Source organism: Apodemus sylvaticus, chromosome 2 (assembly GCF_947179515.1).
Source record: "Apodemus sylvaticus chromosome 2, mApoSyl1.1, whole genome shotgun sequence".
Lineage (NCBI taxonomy): Eukaryota > Metazoa > Chordata > Mammalia > Rodentia > Muridae > Apodemus > Apodemus sylvaticus.
The window spans coordinates 172,246,610-172,264,269 of record NC_067473.1 but is presented as its reverse complement, the minus strand read 5'-3'; the positions used below and the strand labels follow the sequence as shown (position 1 = coordinate 172,264,269).

General features: G+C 42.2%; 1 protein-coding gene across 1 annotated transcript in view; it reads right to left on the bottom strand.

Moving 5' to 3' along the window:
- The window catches only part of Borcs5 (BLOC-1 related complex subunit 5), a 68,407-nt gene that overhangs the window by 15,320 nt on the left and 35,427 nt on the right, over positions 1-17,660 (bottom strand). Inside the window, exon 3 of the mRNA XM_052175108.1 lies at positions 5,610-5,767. Coding sequence (XP_052031068.1) covers positions 5,610-5,767 — 158 coding nt within the window. The remainder of the gene's footprint in view (positions 1-5,609; positions 5,768-17,660) is intronic.

The window sequence follows — 17,660 nt, the reverse complement described above, 5'->3', positions numbered from 1 at the left end:
GGGTTTGTGGGAAACCACAGTTCACAGAAAGTATCTGCCTCGCCCCTCTTCAGGTTTATCACATGGTTGTAGAAGGCAGTGCTCTCCATGGGCCAGGACTTGGCCTGCTACTACAGACAAGAAACTTCACATGAGCCAGTCACAGCAAGGTCAGGCCTTTGTCTTTCGGTCACCATGTGTACCAAGGACAATGACCATACTACAGTACTGACTGTACAGCAGGCCCAGGCATGGGCCTAGAGTAACTCACTTTAACCCTCCTCAGACCTCACTGTTCTTATATCTCTGAACAGACCAAGAGACTAAGGCTTACAAGGATTGAGTAAACAATCTGAGGCTACCCAACTAGTTAGAGATGCTGTGAGGACTGGACCCTGCCATGTAGCTCTAATGTTCACAGAACTATTCCGTGAAATGGTTCAAAAACACAAAGGCCAGAGACTCGTGTTCTAACCTGAGACATCCCAAATAGAGAATGACAGCAGTGACTCTGTCAAGTACATCGCAATCTCATGTGGAGTTTCCCCTCCATATTCTCTTCTCCTCCCTCCCCGCCCCCCACACACATACAGAGAGAGAGAGAGAATGTGTGTGTGTTAACAATTCCCTTTGATTATTTATGTTCTTGTAATTTACCTTATTTTATGACTGGGTAAGCTGCTTTAACTGACTTCAATTTATATATCTAAGTAATGAGAAACTAGATCAGGTGATCTCTAAGACCTGCCCAATGCCAATATGCTATGGTCTTTAATGCAGAAATATGAGTGTTTTCTTGAATCACAAATCTGTCTTTTCTCTGTCCCTTAAGTCCCAAAGCTACTTTTTTCTAACACTGCTAAACCCCCCGATCTATCTATACTCATATCCCAAGACCTGTTTTCTCTAATATTTCACTTAGCCCCCATTGCTCCAGGACATCCTGCTTTCTCACAGACATTCCACATTCCCACCAGTCTCCACTGACAGCACTCTGTGACGGCCTCGTCAATAGTGCTGTAGGTTATATAGTTCTGTTCTGTGTGTGTTCATTTCAGCAGCCAGGCTACCCTCTCAGTGGGTGTGCCATAGTAGCTCACAGCACTGCTTTGGTGATGGGCAAGGGGTAACCTTACAACCAATAATAAAGCAGAGGTGGAGTCTACTGTGATGCTGGGAAGGCGGCTAGTTCTACTCTTGTTCTCCCCTCTTCCTCGTACATATTTGTAAACATAAAATTCATCATTCAAGAGCATGACTCAAATTGCATATTTGAGTTCCAAATTTGACACTGTTTTATGTGAATCAAAAATGGATATAGCTAGGTTTCCTTTTGATATAAACAAAGTGATCCTAGGCACTGTAGCTTTATGGATGTCTGCTTAACCCTCTGCTGCATATTCCTGGTGATTACTAAGTCTCAGTTTTCCACACACACAGCACTGTCACTTCTTCCCACTTGCAAGCAGACGTCTATGACCTTCTGGGTAAGAGCAGAGAACCTATGCTTGCTCAAAACCACGGGCTCTGCCTCACCCATCTGGAAGGAACAAATCCCAACCCTTAGGTTTGCACTGAGCAGAGATGGATGCATGTGTTAGCAGTTTGCTAACACTCACCCACTAAAACATAAAGGACACATGACACCCCCAGTGGAAATCCTGAAACTGTCACTCCCTCTGTCCTAAGAGCTGTTGAGACCCTGCTCAGCATTCTGAGAAGTTTCCTGTTTTGTAATAATTGTGAGTGACTACAGATTGACTATCCCGTCTCTGAAATGCTTGGAACCAGAAGTGTTTGCGGAGGTTTTATTGTTGTTTGATTCAGGAATAGCTAGATATACATAATGAGATATTCTGTGAATGGAACCTAATTCTAAAAATGGTATTTATTTATACTTCATAAGTGTCTTACACACATGGCTTGATAATTATTTTTGGTATTTTTTAGTATGCCTGTATGGTACTTGTTGCTTGTTTATAGTACTGGGAATGAAACTCAGAGCTTTTACCATGCTGGGCAAACACTCTTTCATTTACCTACATCCCCATCTCTCTGCCTATGTATTGAATGTGACAATCATATTAATTCAGATATAGAACTTTCCACCTGTGGCAAACCTTTCAGATTTTGGAGCATTTCAGATTATGAACTTGTACTGAAAATGTTCAATGTATCCTGACTACTTAAACTGCATCTAAAAAGTTCTTAAACAGAATTTTAAACTCAGTTAAATCTATTTGAGTTCTAAAACCCTGGTTCTCAACCCTGGCTCCATTATGAAAATCATGTGGAATGGTTCTATAACTATCAGTGTCCACTTCCCTTTCCATCTGGCCGATGCCCTGGAAAGATTTTGGTCTAACCAGCTTCAAGAGAAATAGGGCACCAGCACTTTTTAATCAGGAAATAGTTGGCTATCACTAGTACACACTCTGTTGACCTGCTGGTTGGTATTGTAGCTCACAGGGTTCACAGTTCAGTAAAACTTGATGACTGACCCACCCCCAACCCTCAGCAGCCTATGCAGCGCCTTCTGCACTTCAAAAGCCACCATGTAAGGAGGAAACTTTTTGATCACTTGCAACAGAGAGTAAGTGACTGTGCTGTTCTTGGGTCTAAATAGATATAGATATCCCTCCTGCTCTCCCAAGGGTCAGGTGACAACACTAAAGAGGTGGCAGAAAGACTGTGAGGCCAGATGTGGGGTAGGACTGCTGTAAAAACGCTCCTTGCATTCATAAACTCACATCAGGGATGTGATACTAAAACAAGCCAGTCAAGACCCCAGCATGGGTGGGAGAGGATCCCATAAAGCTCATCCGAGCTGAGGAGACAGTGACAGTTGGTGGCTCTTCAAAGGCGAATGACTTTTCTTCAGGGTGTAGCCTCTGGGAGGGTTGCCTGTGCTCCAGCAGATGCCTCACAACCACGCCCCTGTGAGCAGCGCTAAGTGGGACTCAGTGGGTCAGAAAAAGAAAAAAATGGCACGAAGTTAGAAGGTATGGGGGGGGGGGTGCTGAAGGCAGAGAGGAGTTAGGGGAGGAGGGATGGATATGATCCAAAACACAGTGTATACAGCTCTGAAATTAAAGAATAAACAGCCGGGCAGTGGTAGCACACGTCTTTAATCCCAACACTTGGGAGGCAGAGGCAGGCGGATTTCTGAGTTCCAGAACAGCCAGGAAAAACCCTGTCTCAAACAAAACAAAACAAAGAATAAATAAAAAAAAATAGTACTGAAAATGTATTAAGACAAGGAAATAGAAGGAAACTATTTGGGTTAAGAGGGTCAGCAGAGGCATAAAAGGGAAAAACAAGAGTAAATGAAAGGAGAGCATGATCAAATTATGATAGATGTTTATGAAAATGTCATAATGAAACATTATTTTATATGGTGAATATTGCTAATAATAAGCTTTTACTTCTGTGGGATGTTAACAGATGTTACTTAAGACAAAGGTTTTGAGGTGAAGTTAGTTTGGAATGTACTGGTTTTCTTTACTGTGAGACTCCTAAGAACTTTAAATAGTATGCGAAATTTTAAATGTCTATGATGTGACTTTTCAGGGTGTGGTAATGAATATGCATGAAGGTTAACCTACATGGGATGGGTTTTTAAGACTTGTTTTGGAAAGTAGTCCTTTATACCAGTGGTTCCCATATCCCAGTTAATGAAGGGCAGCATTAGGTATCATTTGGCAAGCTTATTAAAACAATGAATCACAGGCCACACCTGGCTGGGGAGGAGAGAACACATCATTCAAATGAACAAACTGAAGTAATACGTATGCGTCCTCAACGTTGGGAATTAAAGCTCTACAGACCATGATATAGCTGAAGGAGTATTTGAAAGGCTAGGGCTGGGAATATAGATAAGTTGGTAGAGTGCTTGCCTACCATGCCCAGGGTGCTAGGTTCCATTCCTGGCACTGCCCAGAGAGTGGTGGTGCACACCTGTAATTACCAGCACTCAGAGAACAGGAGCAGGAGGACTACAAGCTTAAAGTTATCCTCAGTATCAACCTGGACTACATGAGACCCTCTATTAACATATATATTTAAGGCTACGTCAATGCCAAACAGTGAGAAAGGTCATGTTGAATAGTCCAGATAATAGCATTTGCTACGATCTGGACATGAAGTCTTCCTTTGGAGACCTGGTCTCCAGCGATGGATCCACTCACTGTGAGGTAGCTGGATCATGAGGGTTCTGCCATAATCAGTGGGTTAACTCCTTGAAAGACTGCTGCTCGATAGCATGTACAGGAAGACGCCTGTTCACTGGGGACCTGCTTTTGGAGGATGTTTCCTCCTTGGCCTCTCAGCTGCCACAAGTTGACCAGCTCTGTTCCACCACATACTTCCTGCTCTGCCTCCCCATGACCTAGAAACACCAGAGCCAAGAGGCCATATACTGAAACTAAATAAATTCATGTCAGCTATTTCACCACTGGGATGTCGGACTAACCAAGTTGTTTATTCATTAAAGGAAAAATGCATATATTCATACCTTTATGAAAATAATGCTAAATGGTGGAAGTGTTGGCCAATTTAAACTGCTGCTCCAGTGAATGTCCGGAGTAATCTTCAGAATCTCCGAGAACAGCTATCTTTCGCACTCACTAAAAGCACAGTGTAGTGATGGGTAGCCCATCACTTGCTTTTCACGTTCAATTCCCTTATCAGAGTTGATGGCCCATGGCCAACTCAGAGGGGCCCTCCTCCTCCTATGCAATTTCTCCTCAATAGATAGAGCTCTCAAACTTTCCTTCATATGCTATTACCTGACAGCAGGAATATATGTTCTTCCTTGACTGAAAATTTTAAAATGATATTTGCTTGTCCCTTGATGCTCCCATGTAATCACCAATCAATCACTTTAGTGCTTAAGCAAAGAACCTACTACAGTTACTAGCACACATCTGTACCATCAATAAAGTCTTTTGCATCAAGGATAGCTTCCAGCTTGCTATGTAGCTGGGAATGACCTCATACTTCTGACCCTGTCTCAGCCTCCTGAGTTTTTGGATCACAGGTGTATACCAACCATATCAAGTTTACATGGTGGTGGGGATGGAACCCAGAGATTCACACTTGCTAACAAGCAGTTTCTTAACTAATGTGCCAAGCCTGTACCAGGTTCTGTGTTTATAGGCTATTCCACATGAACTGATACTTGAGTGCCTTTAGGGTCACAAAAGCCTTTAGGGTTAAATAGGCATAATCACTTCCATACAGCAAATAAGAACCACAGAGCTTTCATGTACTAAAAGTGACAAAATCAAAGAATGTGCTAAGGCTCCTACATTCAAAGCAAATAATTACGATGGAAAGTATAGACGCTATATGCAAGAAAAAGCTAAACACAGATCTATTGAGAGCAAATCCACAATAATAAGACTCTATACATGAACACAGCTAACAGCCATGGAACAGTCTCACTACACCCACTGCTGGACTCTTAGGACCCTTCCTCACGTGCAGAGAAATTAAACAATAAGCCTGACCAACTCAGCTGTGAGGCCTGCAGGAGTCAGATTCCAGGCTGTTCTCAGCTGAGAACATCGTCACCACCATGTCTCACTACTGCCATGAGTCTGGGATGGAGTCCCCCACAGCCATGTTACCTCTTTAATTCTCTTGACTAGAGCATTCTGATCGAAAGCAACTGCCTCTGCGCACTGGTGCAGGTGATCCTGGTACCGGAGGCAGAGCTGCAACACCTGCTGAGAGTCGAGCTTCTCCAGTTTGGCATTTGTTGGGGAAGTCTGTCCACTCAGGAGCCCTTTAGAGGAGAGAGATGGGAAAAGTGTACTGAGAAATACTGCTGGAGAACTTGTGACTAACCTAGCTCAAGTTCATGGAGTCAGGGAAAAAATATTTAATTTTGTTTTTTCTGTTTTCTGTAAGTGAAAATCATTACAACTCCCTTTTGTGGGGTCCCAACCACCCACCAGCTGCTTTTGCCAGACACTCCCTGTGTGTTACTTTCTTGGCCTATTTTACACAAGAGAGAGCCAGGAATAACCTTCTGCTCATCACAAAGGGAATCAGTGGCTCCCCCCCCACCCCCTACCTACCCCCCCACAGTGCCGCTGGCCTTAGCACACTACTACAGAGTATCAAGGGCATTACCCCTTTTTGACTGAAAAGGATGGAAATGCACTTGGTTACTAAAATGGTTATCTGAGAAACTGAGAAAAATGTATAAGGAAATTTTAAGAATTTGATACCAAAATTAAAACAAAGGCCAGCTTGCAAGCTAACCAGCCCAAAACAGTTTATCTTTTCCTAAAATGGGTTTGTTTAGCCATATAGCTTCAATAAGTAGAGAGGGCTATGTTCTCAACACAATTATATTAAACCACCTATAGGTGCATATGTTGGGGAAAAATTACAACCATCTACTTCAGAAGAAATCAGTTCAATTAAAGATGCTACTAAACCTGCCTATGGTCAGAAGGCAAAGCCCTGACCTGAATTTAAGCCCATGCACGGTTCTGCGACTGTGGTATCAAGCAAGCTCCTCCTGTATATTCTCAAGAAATACTGGCATTTTATCTATTGTTATTAACCTATTGAAAGTTAAATCTGATAAAATTCCTTAGTGTTAAATAATTGCATGCATCTCAAAAAAATCAAGATAATAGTAACATTTTACAGATTAACATATAAACTATTTTGAGGAAAGTGTTTATATTTTCCAAAACAAAAAAGAAGGGTTATACTGGTTTATATTTTCCCAATTCTTTTTAGTGTTTTGCTTGATAAAAAACAATAGATTCTCTTATCTCCTCTGCATGTAAGTTGCCATTTCTTCTCACAAAGTCTCTGGGAAACTCTACTGGACACTTCTAAGATTGACAGAGGCTTGCAAATGATGTCCAAGTATTATCACAAAAACCATTTGACCTCAGGGACTCCCTTGTAGGGTCTTGGGGCTCCTGTGACACCTGTCCCCCAGCTGGAACATTCTGAGCATCACTCATTATACCCTATCATGCTGTTTTTGACTAGAGCACAAGGAGTCATGTGGCACCGGGATGTGCTGAGCCTCCCTTCTGCTATCAGACCCTTGCTGTTCCCATCCATGGAAACTCAGCCCAATCTTCTTCCCCAGCAGGATGCTACACAGATGACACACACACAGCTGGGCTGTGTCTGAGAATCCTCAGGCACACTACACAGTGCTCACACCTTTATGAGACTCTGCACTAGAGAGAGCATAACATGAGGACCAGAAATTCAAGGCATCCTCAACCAAACAATGAATTCAAGGTCAACCTGAGATACACAAGATGGTTTCAAACAAAATAAAGAATGAATTCTATGCCAGGCTAGAATTTATGGTTTAACTATTTATTTGTAAGTAGGATTTTTTTTTTTTTTTGCACAATTTTCAAACTATAGAAAACCGGAGAGAAACCCAACACATCTAGGTTCCATAAGTCACATTTTATAATATCCAGACCTCAGTACAAATTGTTTCTTCTTCTGAGTCATTAAATATAAGCAGCCGTTAGCTGGGTAGTGATAGTGCAAGCCTTTAGTCCCAAAACTTGGGAAGTAGTGGCAGGTGGATCTTTGAGTTTGAGGCCAGCATGGTAAGTTACAGGACAACCAGGGTGACATAAAACCCTACCTTCAAAACAAACCAACGACTGCTCCCACTCCCCCAGAGCAAGAGACCATGATATCTGGGTCCATAAAGATTTCTGTGTACGTACTTATGGGTCATTTTTCATGTTAAATAAATTAAGTTTCTACATTAGTTTGGAGCAGGGCCACTTCCTCTGTCTTCTAGTTGTCTTTAGGTTGTAGCAGAGATTCACACAAAATAGACATTTACTGAGCTAAAACCTGATCTAATGGACTCTGTTTATAAAGTGGTAGGTTTACATATGGCTAACACTGGACATGCTTTCTTTTTTTAATTTATTTTTTGGACATATTTTCTAAGGAATGCTGAAACCATCCCTTTCGTACAAAAATGAGGAGTGGGCTCCAGGGATTGGGTGCGGGTGCAGACAGACGTCAGCAGAGCCAACAGACTGCCTACTCTATCCACCTATTCATGTAAAGTGCTGAGTGGAAGATTCATCAGGGTTAGAAACTAGGTGACCACTTTTCTGAGTTCTTTTATGTTAAAACACCAAAAGAGCTCAAACATAAAGCACAGTCCAGAGCTGTGTGGTTATTAAATTAGGCTGTTGCCACACTGAATTTTTCAACCTGAGAGCTTGGTTGTAAAATTAGGAATTAATAGTATAATGTTAGACACATATTTTTTAAATGACAGGATAGAGAAAGTGGACTTTATAACTTTGGCAAAAGTTACTGGGAAGGTATAATTAAGCAACAATAGTAATAAAAAAAAAAAAGGAAAAGAAATCCCTCTGTGTGAACTAAATGCTAACGTCTTCTCCAAATTGCCACTTGAAACCCTACAGATCCTTGTTCCCACTTCCCAGTGTTAGAGTTGCTGGTACGCACCATGTATGTGCATGTACACATGCATGTGAGCACACGCATGAATACCTGAGTACTACTCTGGAGGTCAGAGGACAACTTGTTTTACATAAACATTTAAATATTTTTTAGTCTTTAAATGTTTTTATTAATTCCTTGAGAATATCATTCATGTATAAACGGATAATATTCACTGTTCTCAGAGCCTCTTCCCATGTTCCTTTCTTTTTTTTTTTTCTAAATGCATTATTATTTAATACCAAATGGTTGTGATTGCCATTTTAAGGAAAAACATTGACATTTATCATAATTTCAAAAATTGTAACATATTTGAAATATAACAATATCCATAATATTTTAACTGGTTAAAAGAATTATTCAAAACCTTAACATGACAGACATAACACATTATTGAGGATTTGCATACAAACCATGAAATATACACATTTCATACTTTTACAAGCCACATAAAATTGCTTCTTATTGTTTTCTTTTCTTTTTTTATTTACATTGCAAATGATTTCCCCTTTTCTGGGTCCCCACTCCCCGCAAATCCCATAAGCCCTCTTCCGTCCCCCTATTCTTCCATTCACCCCTTCCCACTTCCCTGTTCTGGAATTCCCCTATACTCTTGCACTGAGTCTTTCCAGAACCAGGGGCCACTCCTCCATTCTTTTTGGACATCATTTAATTTGTGGATTATGTCCTGGGTATTCAAAGTTTCTAGGCTAATATCCACTTATCAGTGAGTGCATACCATGATTGATCTTTTGAGACTGGGTTACCTCACTTAGTATGATGTTCTCCAGCTCCATCCATTTGTCTAAGAATTTCATGAATTCATTGTTTCTAATGGCTGAATAGTACTCCATTGTGTAAATATACCACATTTTTGTATCCATTCCTCCAAGAAAGTAGAACCCAGAGAACCAAATAACCCCATTAAAAAGTGGGGTATGGAGCTAAACAAAGAATTTTCACATGAAGAACTTCGGAGAGCTGAGAAACACCTTAAGAAATGTTCAACATCATTAATCATTAGGGAAATGCAAATCAAAACAACCCTGAGATTTCACCTTACACCAGTCAGAATGGCTAAGGTCAAAAACTCAGGAGACAGCAGGTGTTGGCGAGGATGTGGAGAAAGAGGAACACTCCTCCACTGCTGGTGGGATTGCAAGATGGTGCAACCACTTTGGAAATCAGTCTGGCGGTTCCTCAGAAAAATGGGCATGTCACTTCCTGAGGACCCTGTTATACCACTACTGGGCATATATCCAGAGGATTCTTCAGCATGCAATAAGGACACATGCTCAACTATGTTCATAGCAGCCCTATTTGTAGTAGCCAGAAGCTGGAAAGAACCTAGGTGTCCTTCAACGGAGGAATGGATACCCATGTTCCTTTCTTAACTTCTTGTCCTCTTTAAAAAAAATCATTGAATCCACTGAGCTCTGCTTCTGTGCATGGAGCTGTGGAGCATCCACTGGACCCTGGTCTATCTACAGGGAGCCACACCCGACTGAAAGCCGACTCTCCCTCCTAGTAGCCATCAGCTACCATCTAGGGATCAAACCCAGGCTGTGTGTAGCTCTGCAGCCAACACCTTTACCTGCGGATCTCCTTGCCAATCCCATGCTTGGCTTTTTCTGTAGGTTCTAGGAGTCCAACTCAGGGCCTCATGCTTCGCAGCAAACACTCAGCCTGGAGTCAACTCCCGTCCCTACTCTTGCCTCTCTTCAACAAAGATGCTTTCTTACTTGTAGTTACTTAGTGGGTGGGTGTATGGGGGTGGGTGCACGTGTCCTGAGTGCCCTGCTCGGCCAGCCTGTCCATCTTCCTCTTCCCTTTCTAAGCAATCAGAATGGTGGGGCTGGCAGGGCCAGTGAGGTGGCCCAGCTGGGTCCAGCTTGTTGAGTATGCAGTAGAGCCTAGACCTGGATGGTCAGGAAGTGACAGGTAACTGCCTTGTAAACACCCACTGCGCCCTGTCCACCAGTGTAGTACTATCCTTATATAGACTAAGGAAATGAAGGGGAACCACCACATTACAACGCCAGTTGTGCTTCCCCTGTGCAAACCAGAAAGAAATGTATCTCCAATCAACCCACAGACTCTGACCTTTGCCGCCAGAGGCTGGATGTGCTATGTAACAGTGAGCCATGAACTTACTTCCCCTAGAAGAGCTTCAGCCTTCTAAAAACTCTAGAAATTACTGGTGTTGATTACACCTGAGGAACCCACAAGGGCACTAACCATGTCCAAGCCATGTTAGCCAACCTATAAAGGTCACATCATCAGGAAATGTCTTTTTCTTTGTAAGTCACCATATAGCTGGGCATAGTGATGTGCATGACTGTAGTCCTGAACTTAGGGAACAGGGGAAAGAGGATCAGGAGTTCAAGGCCAGCCCTTAGCAGCATAGCAAGTTCAAGATCAGCCAAGGGCTGTATGAGATCCTGTTAGTAAAAAAAAAAAAAAGGCACAAAAAACGGCAGAAATATAAAGAAAGTCTGGGGCAACTGAATGGTAAGGTGCAAAACAGCAACACAGGGACTCAAAAGCCAAGGAAATGCAAAGCAGGATGATGCCTCCAAAACTGAGAACTCCAGGGAAAAGACACTGACAATAGCCTGAAATGTAATGAAAAACAGTGATCCCAAGAAAACAGAGCAGACACGAGATCAGAAGCAAAGCAGTAAGTTCACTTTCAGCCCTTCTACCCAGCATGGTGCTGGAGTTCCAATCAAAGCAACTAAATAAGGAGAGAAAGGCGAGGTGCTCACCTGGAGGGGAGAAATAAAGTAACTTGTGATCACAGGGATGACTTTATATGCCAAAAGCCCTAAATACTGCTTGAATTAATAAACAAAACTTAGTAAAGTAAGAGGCTACAAAGTCAACTCAAAAGTCTTGCACTTCCATGAACAAATGAGAAATGCACAAAGCACAGGAATCAAGAAAGCAGGTCCAATGACAACCACGTCAAAAGCATACAGTGCGTAAGGGACAAGAGGAAGGTCAAGAGAGGGAAGTAAGATCAACAGGAAACAAAATAAAAATTACATTTTCTTGCTTGGAAACAGAGTTCTTAAATCAAGTTTTCAGAAGCCTTTCATAATGGACATTATTTGACACTGATGAAAGGCAGGAGACAAGGCGAGGACTGACTCTTGAAGTTGTCCTCGGGTCTCAGAACATTATTCAGAATTAAATAATGAATCTTTGAAACATTAGTTGAAATAACCCAGACAAAAAAAGGGGACATACTGTCTAATTCCACTTCCATGAAATACACAGAATAGTGAAATTCCTAGAGAAAGAAAAGAGAATAATGGCTGTCACACTGAGGGTAAAAGAACTCAGGAGGTCATAACGGCTGCAGAGGTCAATGTGAGATTATGGGAAAGTGAAGGTTGACGGTCATGGTGAGGCATAACACTGAATGGACCGAAGCCCTGAGCCCAGCCTCAGCAAAGGGTTGAGATGAGGCTTTTTAGGTTAACTGTAGCTAACACTAAGATCAGGTTGATTAATTTTAGGTTTTGCTAAGCAAACATATTCTACAGTACTCCTGTAATGAGAAGGCCAAGAATAGGGGATAAAACAGAGACTGATCAATGGCCAACCAATAATCAGCCCAACTTGATACCCGTCCCACGGGCAAGCACCAATCCCTGACATTATTAATGATACTGCTATGCTTGCAGACAGGAGTGTGTTGTCCTCTGAGAGGTCCCACCCAGTAGCTGACTCAGACAGATACAGATTTCCACAACCAAACAGTGGATGGAGCTTGGAGACTCTTAGAAGAATAGGAGGAAGGATTGCGCCCGGAAGGGGATAGGAACGCCACAGGAAGACCAACAGAGTCATAACCTGGACCTTTGCAGCTCTCAGAGACTGAACCACCAACCAAAGAGCATACACGAAGGCTTCCCAGAACATGCACAGACAGATGTGCAGCTTGGTCTCCATGTGTGTTTTGAACAACTGGAGAGGGGGCTATCCCAAGAGCTGTTTGCTGTACGTGGGATATGTTCTAGCTGGGCTGCCTTGTCTGTCCTCAGTGGGAGAGGAAGCACCTAGCCTCACAGAGACTTGAAGTGCCAGGGTGGGGGATATTCAGGGGAGCCCTACCTGCTCAGAGAGAAGAGGGAAGGATTGTGGGAAGGGTGACCAGGAGGGGGCAGTGAGCTGGATCTAAAGTGAAAAAGTAAAATTAAATTTTAAAAAAAGAAGGTCAAGAGAGGAAAAGTATGATCAATGGGAAACAAAATGAAAATTACATTTTCTTGCCTGGAAACAGAGTTCTCAAATCAAGTTTTCTTTGAAATCTTTATTTTACATCTTAAACTTTTAAAAACTTTAATTTATTTTGTGTCAGGAGAAGTACACACAGCCTAGGGCCCATGTGTGGAGTGAGTGAACAACTTAGGGGATCTGCTCTCTCCTTTTACCATGTGGGCTCCAGGGACCAACCCCAGGTTGCCAGTCTTGGCGGCAAGTGCCTTTTCCCACTGGCCTTCAAAATTTCATCTTTTCTCCCTCTCTAACTATATTGAGCTATGTATAGATGTAGATATCTATATAGAGAATAATACATACACACACACACACACACACACACACACCTTGTAACATGCTATACAGACCAACCCTAATTCACAGAGATCTACCTACCTCTACCTCCTTAGTGCTAGAGTTAAGTGTGTGCACCACCACGTCTGGTTATTTTTATTGGTTTTTATGTGTTAGAGTATTTTGCCTGAATGTACATATGTGCACCATGTATGTATCCGCACCTTCAGAGAACAAAGTGGGTCAGAATCCCTTGACCTGGAGTTACAGATGGTCACGTCTAGGGACCAAACCCTGGTCTTTTGAAAGAGAAGTAAGTGTTTTTAACCACCGAGCTACCTTTCTAATCCCCACAAAATTTCATTTTTTCTTTCACTTTTCCTTCCTCTTTCTTTCTTCCTTTCTTTTCCTCCTTCTCCTCCTTTTCCTCCTCCTCCTCCTCTTCCTCGTCCTCGTCCTCTTTATTTGTTTATGAGACAGGTATTATCTGTATAGTCCTGGCTGTCCTGGAACAAGCTCTGGAGACCAAGCTGGTCTTGAACTCAGAGATCCATCTACTTCTGCCTCCCAAGTGCTGGTATTAAAAGTGTCCCCCATCACCACCCGACTTAAATGGTCATTTTCTAAGGAAAATGGTTATCTATGTACTAGGTGCTTTCTATGAGTTGAATTTCAGATTTATGATAGTAGGAGGAAGTGGGGCCTTATTGAGGTGACTAGGCAATGAGGTTCCTTTATAAAAGGGTTCAACAGAAAGGTCTCCTTCTAACCTTTCAGCTTCTGTCCTATGGGGTCAGCATGCAGGGCATAAGACTGACAGCAAAGCCTGAGCCCCGAGCCCTCATTAAACAACTGTTAGTATCAGATCTTGGGTTGCCCAGCTTTTAAAACTAAAAATAAATCTTGTTCCTTATAAAGTATTCGTTCTTGGGTATTTCATTACAGCAGCACAAAGAGACTAACAAGACTAAAACACTCCAACAACATCTTAGAGACTTAAATACTCAGCATCCCACTCCATTTGACAAATTCCTTTCAAGTAGCTACACTTTAGCGTGTGTGTGTGTGTGTGTGTGTGTGTGTGTGTGTGTGTGTGTGAGAGAGAGAGAGAGAGAGAGAGAGAGAGAGACAGAGAGACAGAGAGACAGAGAGAGAGACAGACAGAGAGAGAGAGAGAGAGAGAGAGAGAGAGAGAGAGAGACTGATTTAGACAGGGACTCTGTAGCCCAGCTCAGGCTGGCCTGGAACTTGCTATGTGGCCCAAGGCATTCCTTTGGACCTGCTGCAATCCTCCTGCCTCAGCTTTCTGAGTACTGGGATTATAAATGTGTCTCTATTACACCCAGTGCATGTCATATATTTAACTCCTATCACTGGAAAGAAATGAATTCCTTTTCGCCTCTGAAGCAAACTTACATCACCCTTGTTTGTGATAGGTGCAGCTTCTAAAGTAAGTCTTTATCTATAAATTGTTTGATGGCAGCCTTTGAAAATGCAGAAAGGCAGTTATATTGAACTACAAGATAAAGAGACACTAAAGATCAGCAAGACCAAGTAGTAAACTTTGCTCCTTCCCCTAGCAACTGCATGTAAATACAATGTATCCCATCATCATCTGGTCAGAGCTTGACTGATCTACATCAATCAATGACATATTAGTGGGTCCATTAGTTAGTTCTCTGACCCCTGGCCCCAAGTTCACTGTGATACTCTATCTCAATCTCTATGAAACCATAAACACAAAGATTTCCACCATGGGGCTGAAAGAGTGGGCTTCCACATTCTAAGTCTCTGAACTCATGAAGATGCTCTAGTTAGCTTCAAACTTGCCCCCACGACTAGCTCTAAGGCACACAGCTGTGAAAACATGCTTCTTTGTATGCATGTGGCTGAATAACACTTATAAGAAATACCACTATTATCAATACCCTTCTTTCATTCTGTGCTGAAGTTTCTCCAGAAGCAGAATGCACCACAACAAGGACAGGGAGAGCTGGACCATCACAGGAGGGTATATGCTGATGCCTCCAAAGCCAAAACAGCAGCTGAGAGCAGCACGGAAGCCAGCAGAAGCCACACCTCCAGAAGGCACTCTGCGCTGCCAGGGAGACAAAGCAAGGAAGGGATCTAAAATCACACGGATTCTGAACAGGACCATGTGTAGTTCATGTTGAAGTTAATGCAATTAAGATTAGGGAAATGGGTTTGCAAACTGGTTAAATCTGCAGCGTTCAGATATTTATACAGCAATTAAATGAGATCCCCTATGCCACATCTTTAAACTAAAAAAGAAAAAGGGAGAAGGGGAAAAGTAGTTGCTATTGTTAATGGCAAAGGAGAACTGTGTGCACTCAACCACTTTTTATATATGACTAGTTAAAAAAAACAAACACTAAAATGAGTAGTACCCTGGACTCTGGGGCGAGCCTATCCACTGAGTATAAAAATACATAGGAAGTTCACCTATCCTACCAATGTTTATATATAATATTTCTCTATAGACAATATAAAGTAAAGCACATTGGAAGAAAATAAAGAATTTAACCAGAGCAGGCTAGAGAGTCGGCCCAGCAGTTAGGAGCACTGTGCTACTCTTCCCAAGGAATGAGTCCTATTCCCAGCACCTACATGGCGGCCCAAGCATCTGAAGCTCCAGTCCCAGGGGATGTGGCCTCTTCTCAGCACAGGTACACATGTGGGTACACACTCAGACACACAGGCAAGCAGATGCTAATACAGAAAATAATACAACAAATAACTCTGATTTTTTATGAATCAAGAATAAGGATACTTCAATAAGAAATTCCAAAACACAAATCTGTGGTGGTTAATACTGTTAACTTGACAGGCTTTTAGACCCACACTGGAATCAGACCTCTGGGCATAAGGGAGTTTCTAAATTGGTTTACAACTAAGGCAAGAAGAACTACCTTAAATTCAGGCACCAACATTTCAGGACTGAATAAAAGGGAGAAAGTAGTACAACAAGCATGCATGACTCTGTGCTTCCTGACGACGCCAAGGCCCAGCTGCACCCTCGCCTTCCCTGTTTGAGGAACTGTGAGCCAAAGTAAAGTAAACCAAGCCCCATTTAAGCTGCTTTTGTCAGAACAATGAAAAAGGAAAGGGCCTGATGGAGCAGCTCTCTCTCTCAATGGCTCAGAGGTGTGTACTGAGCTTCCAGGGACCCGAGTGCAGGTGCAGCACACTGGATGTCTCCCAATCTCCTCTAACCCCAGCTGTGAGGGAGCCCTCCAGCTTCCTCTGACACCTGCAAACAAGTGGTAGTCACTCACGGAAATAGACATGTGCACATAAATAAGACATTACAAATACATCTTTTTAGAAAGAAAAACGTATAGGTGGAGGGAGAGAAGGAGAGTGGGAAGGAGAGAGAGAGAGAGAGAGGGAGGGAGGGAGAGGGAGGGAGAGAGAGGGGGAGAGAGAGGGAGAGAGAGAGAGAGAGAGAGAGAGAGAGAGAGAGAGAGAGAGGGGGGGGGGAGAGAGATCCCCTTCCAGTTCTGACATCCTATGAGCCTTATATGCTATAAAACACAAATAACTTTCTGGTGCTCACGGAAGAAGAGAGTTCTTCTCTGATAATGACGCCCCTAAAACCAAAGGGTTTCCAAACTGAGGTAAGAGGCAGATTTACCACTTAGCTCAACAGGAATGAACATGAATGGCTGCCCTAATTCTGAACCATGTTATTTTCCTCTTTCAGCTTTTCCTTCCTGGATGCTGTGCTCACAACCCTATTGGATCAAAACCATAAGCACTCCCTGACCTCTCCTGCAGAGCTATCCCAGAGAAACAAACTTAGATGAGGACTTACACAACCAGATTTTTATAAAAACTCCAGTGTTTTTTTGAATGCCCTCAAGCAAGACATAATAATTAAATGGTATAATAATTAAAATGCTGTTTTCAAATAATTTCCAAATGATATGGCAAATGTCAGAATGTTAATCAAAACTGTGACATAAACTACACATTCAGTATAATTCTAACTGTAAGCAAATGCATATCCTAATGTCTGGCCACAGGAAGAAGAAAAATCACATAACAAGTGTTATTGGTAATGCCTAAATGATAGAATGTTTTAATTTTCTTTTTTGTAATTTTTCCCATTTCTTTAAAATAACCATATCATTTGTTATCAAAATATGAGCACAAAAAGCTATCTTGGATTTGTAACACAGGAGGTGAAATAAATCCTTTCAAAGAAGGAAGGCTGGAATTAAAAAGTCCTGTTTATATCTCAGCCTGTCCTTTCGGTGGTTGCTAGGCATACTGCTGCCTTTAAATTAATTGGTACTCACGGAACAGCTGGACAATATCGGGTTTTATGGAGGATGTGGAACAACAGGGCTCAACCGAGGAAACAAGCACACAAAGTAGCATAAATACTCTGAAGGGTAAATTGAGTGTGGTAAAGAAGATGCGTGCACGCTGGGACAACAGCTTGTCACCAATCACCTGCTCTAGAGAAAACTCTTGTGCATGTATAAAAAGTGTGAGAAAGGTTGTCTATTGCAGAATTTTCAATAGTGAGACAATAGAAAACTCAATCATTAGTAGGACAAAGCTAAATATACAGCAATGGATAGGTAAGGTGTATCTCAAAA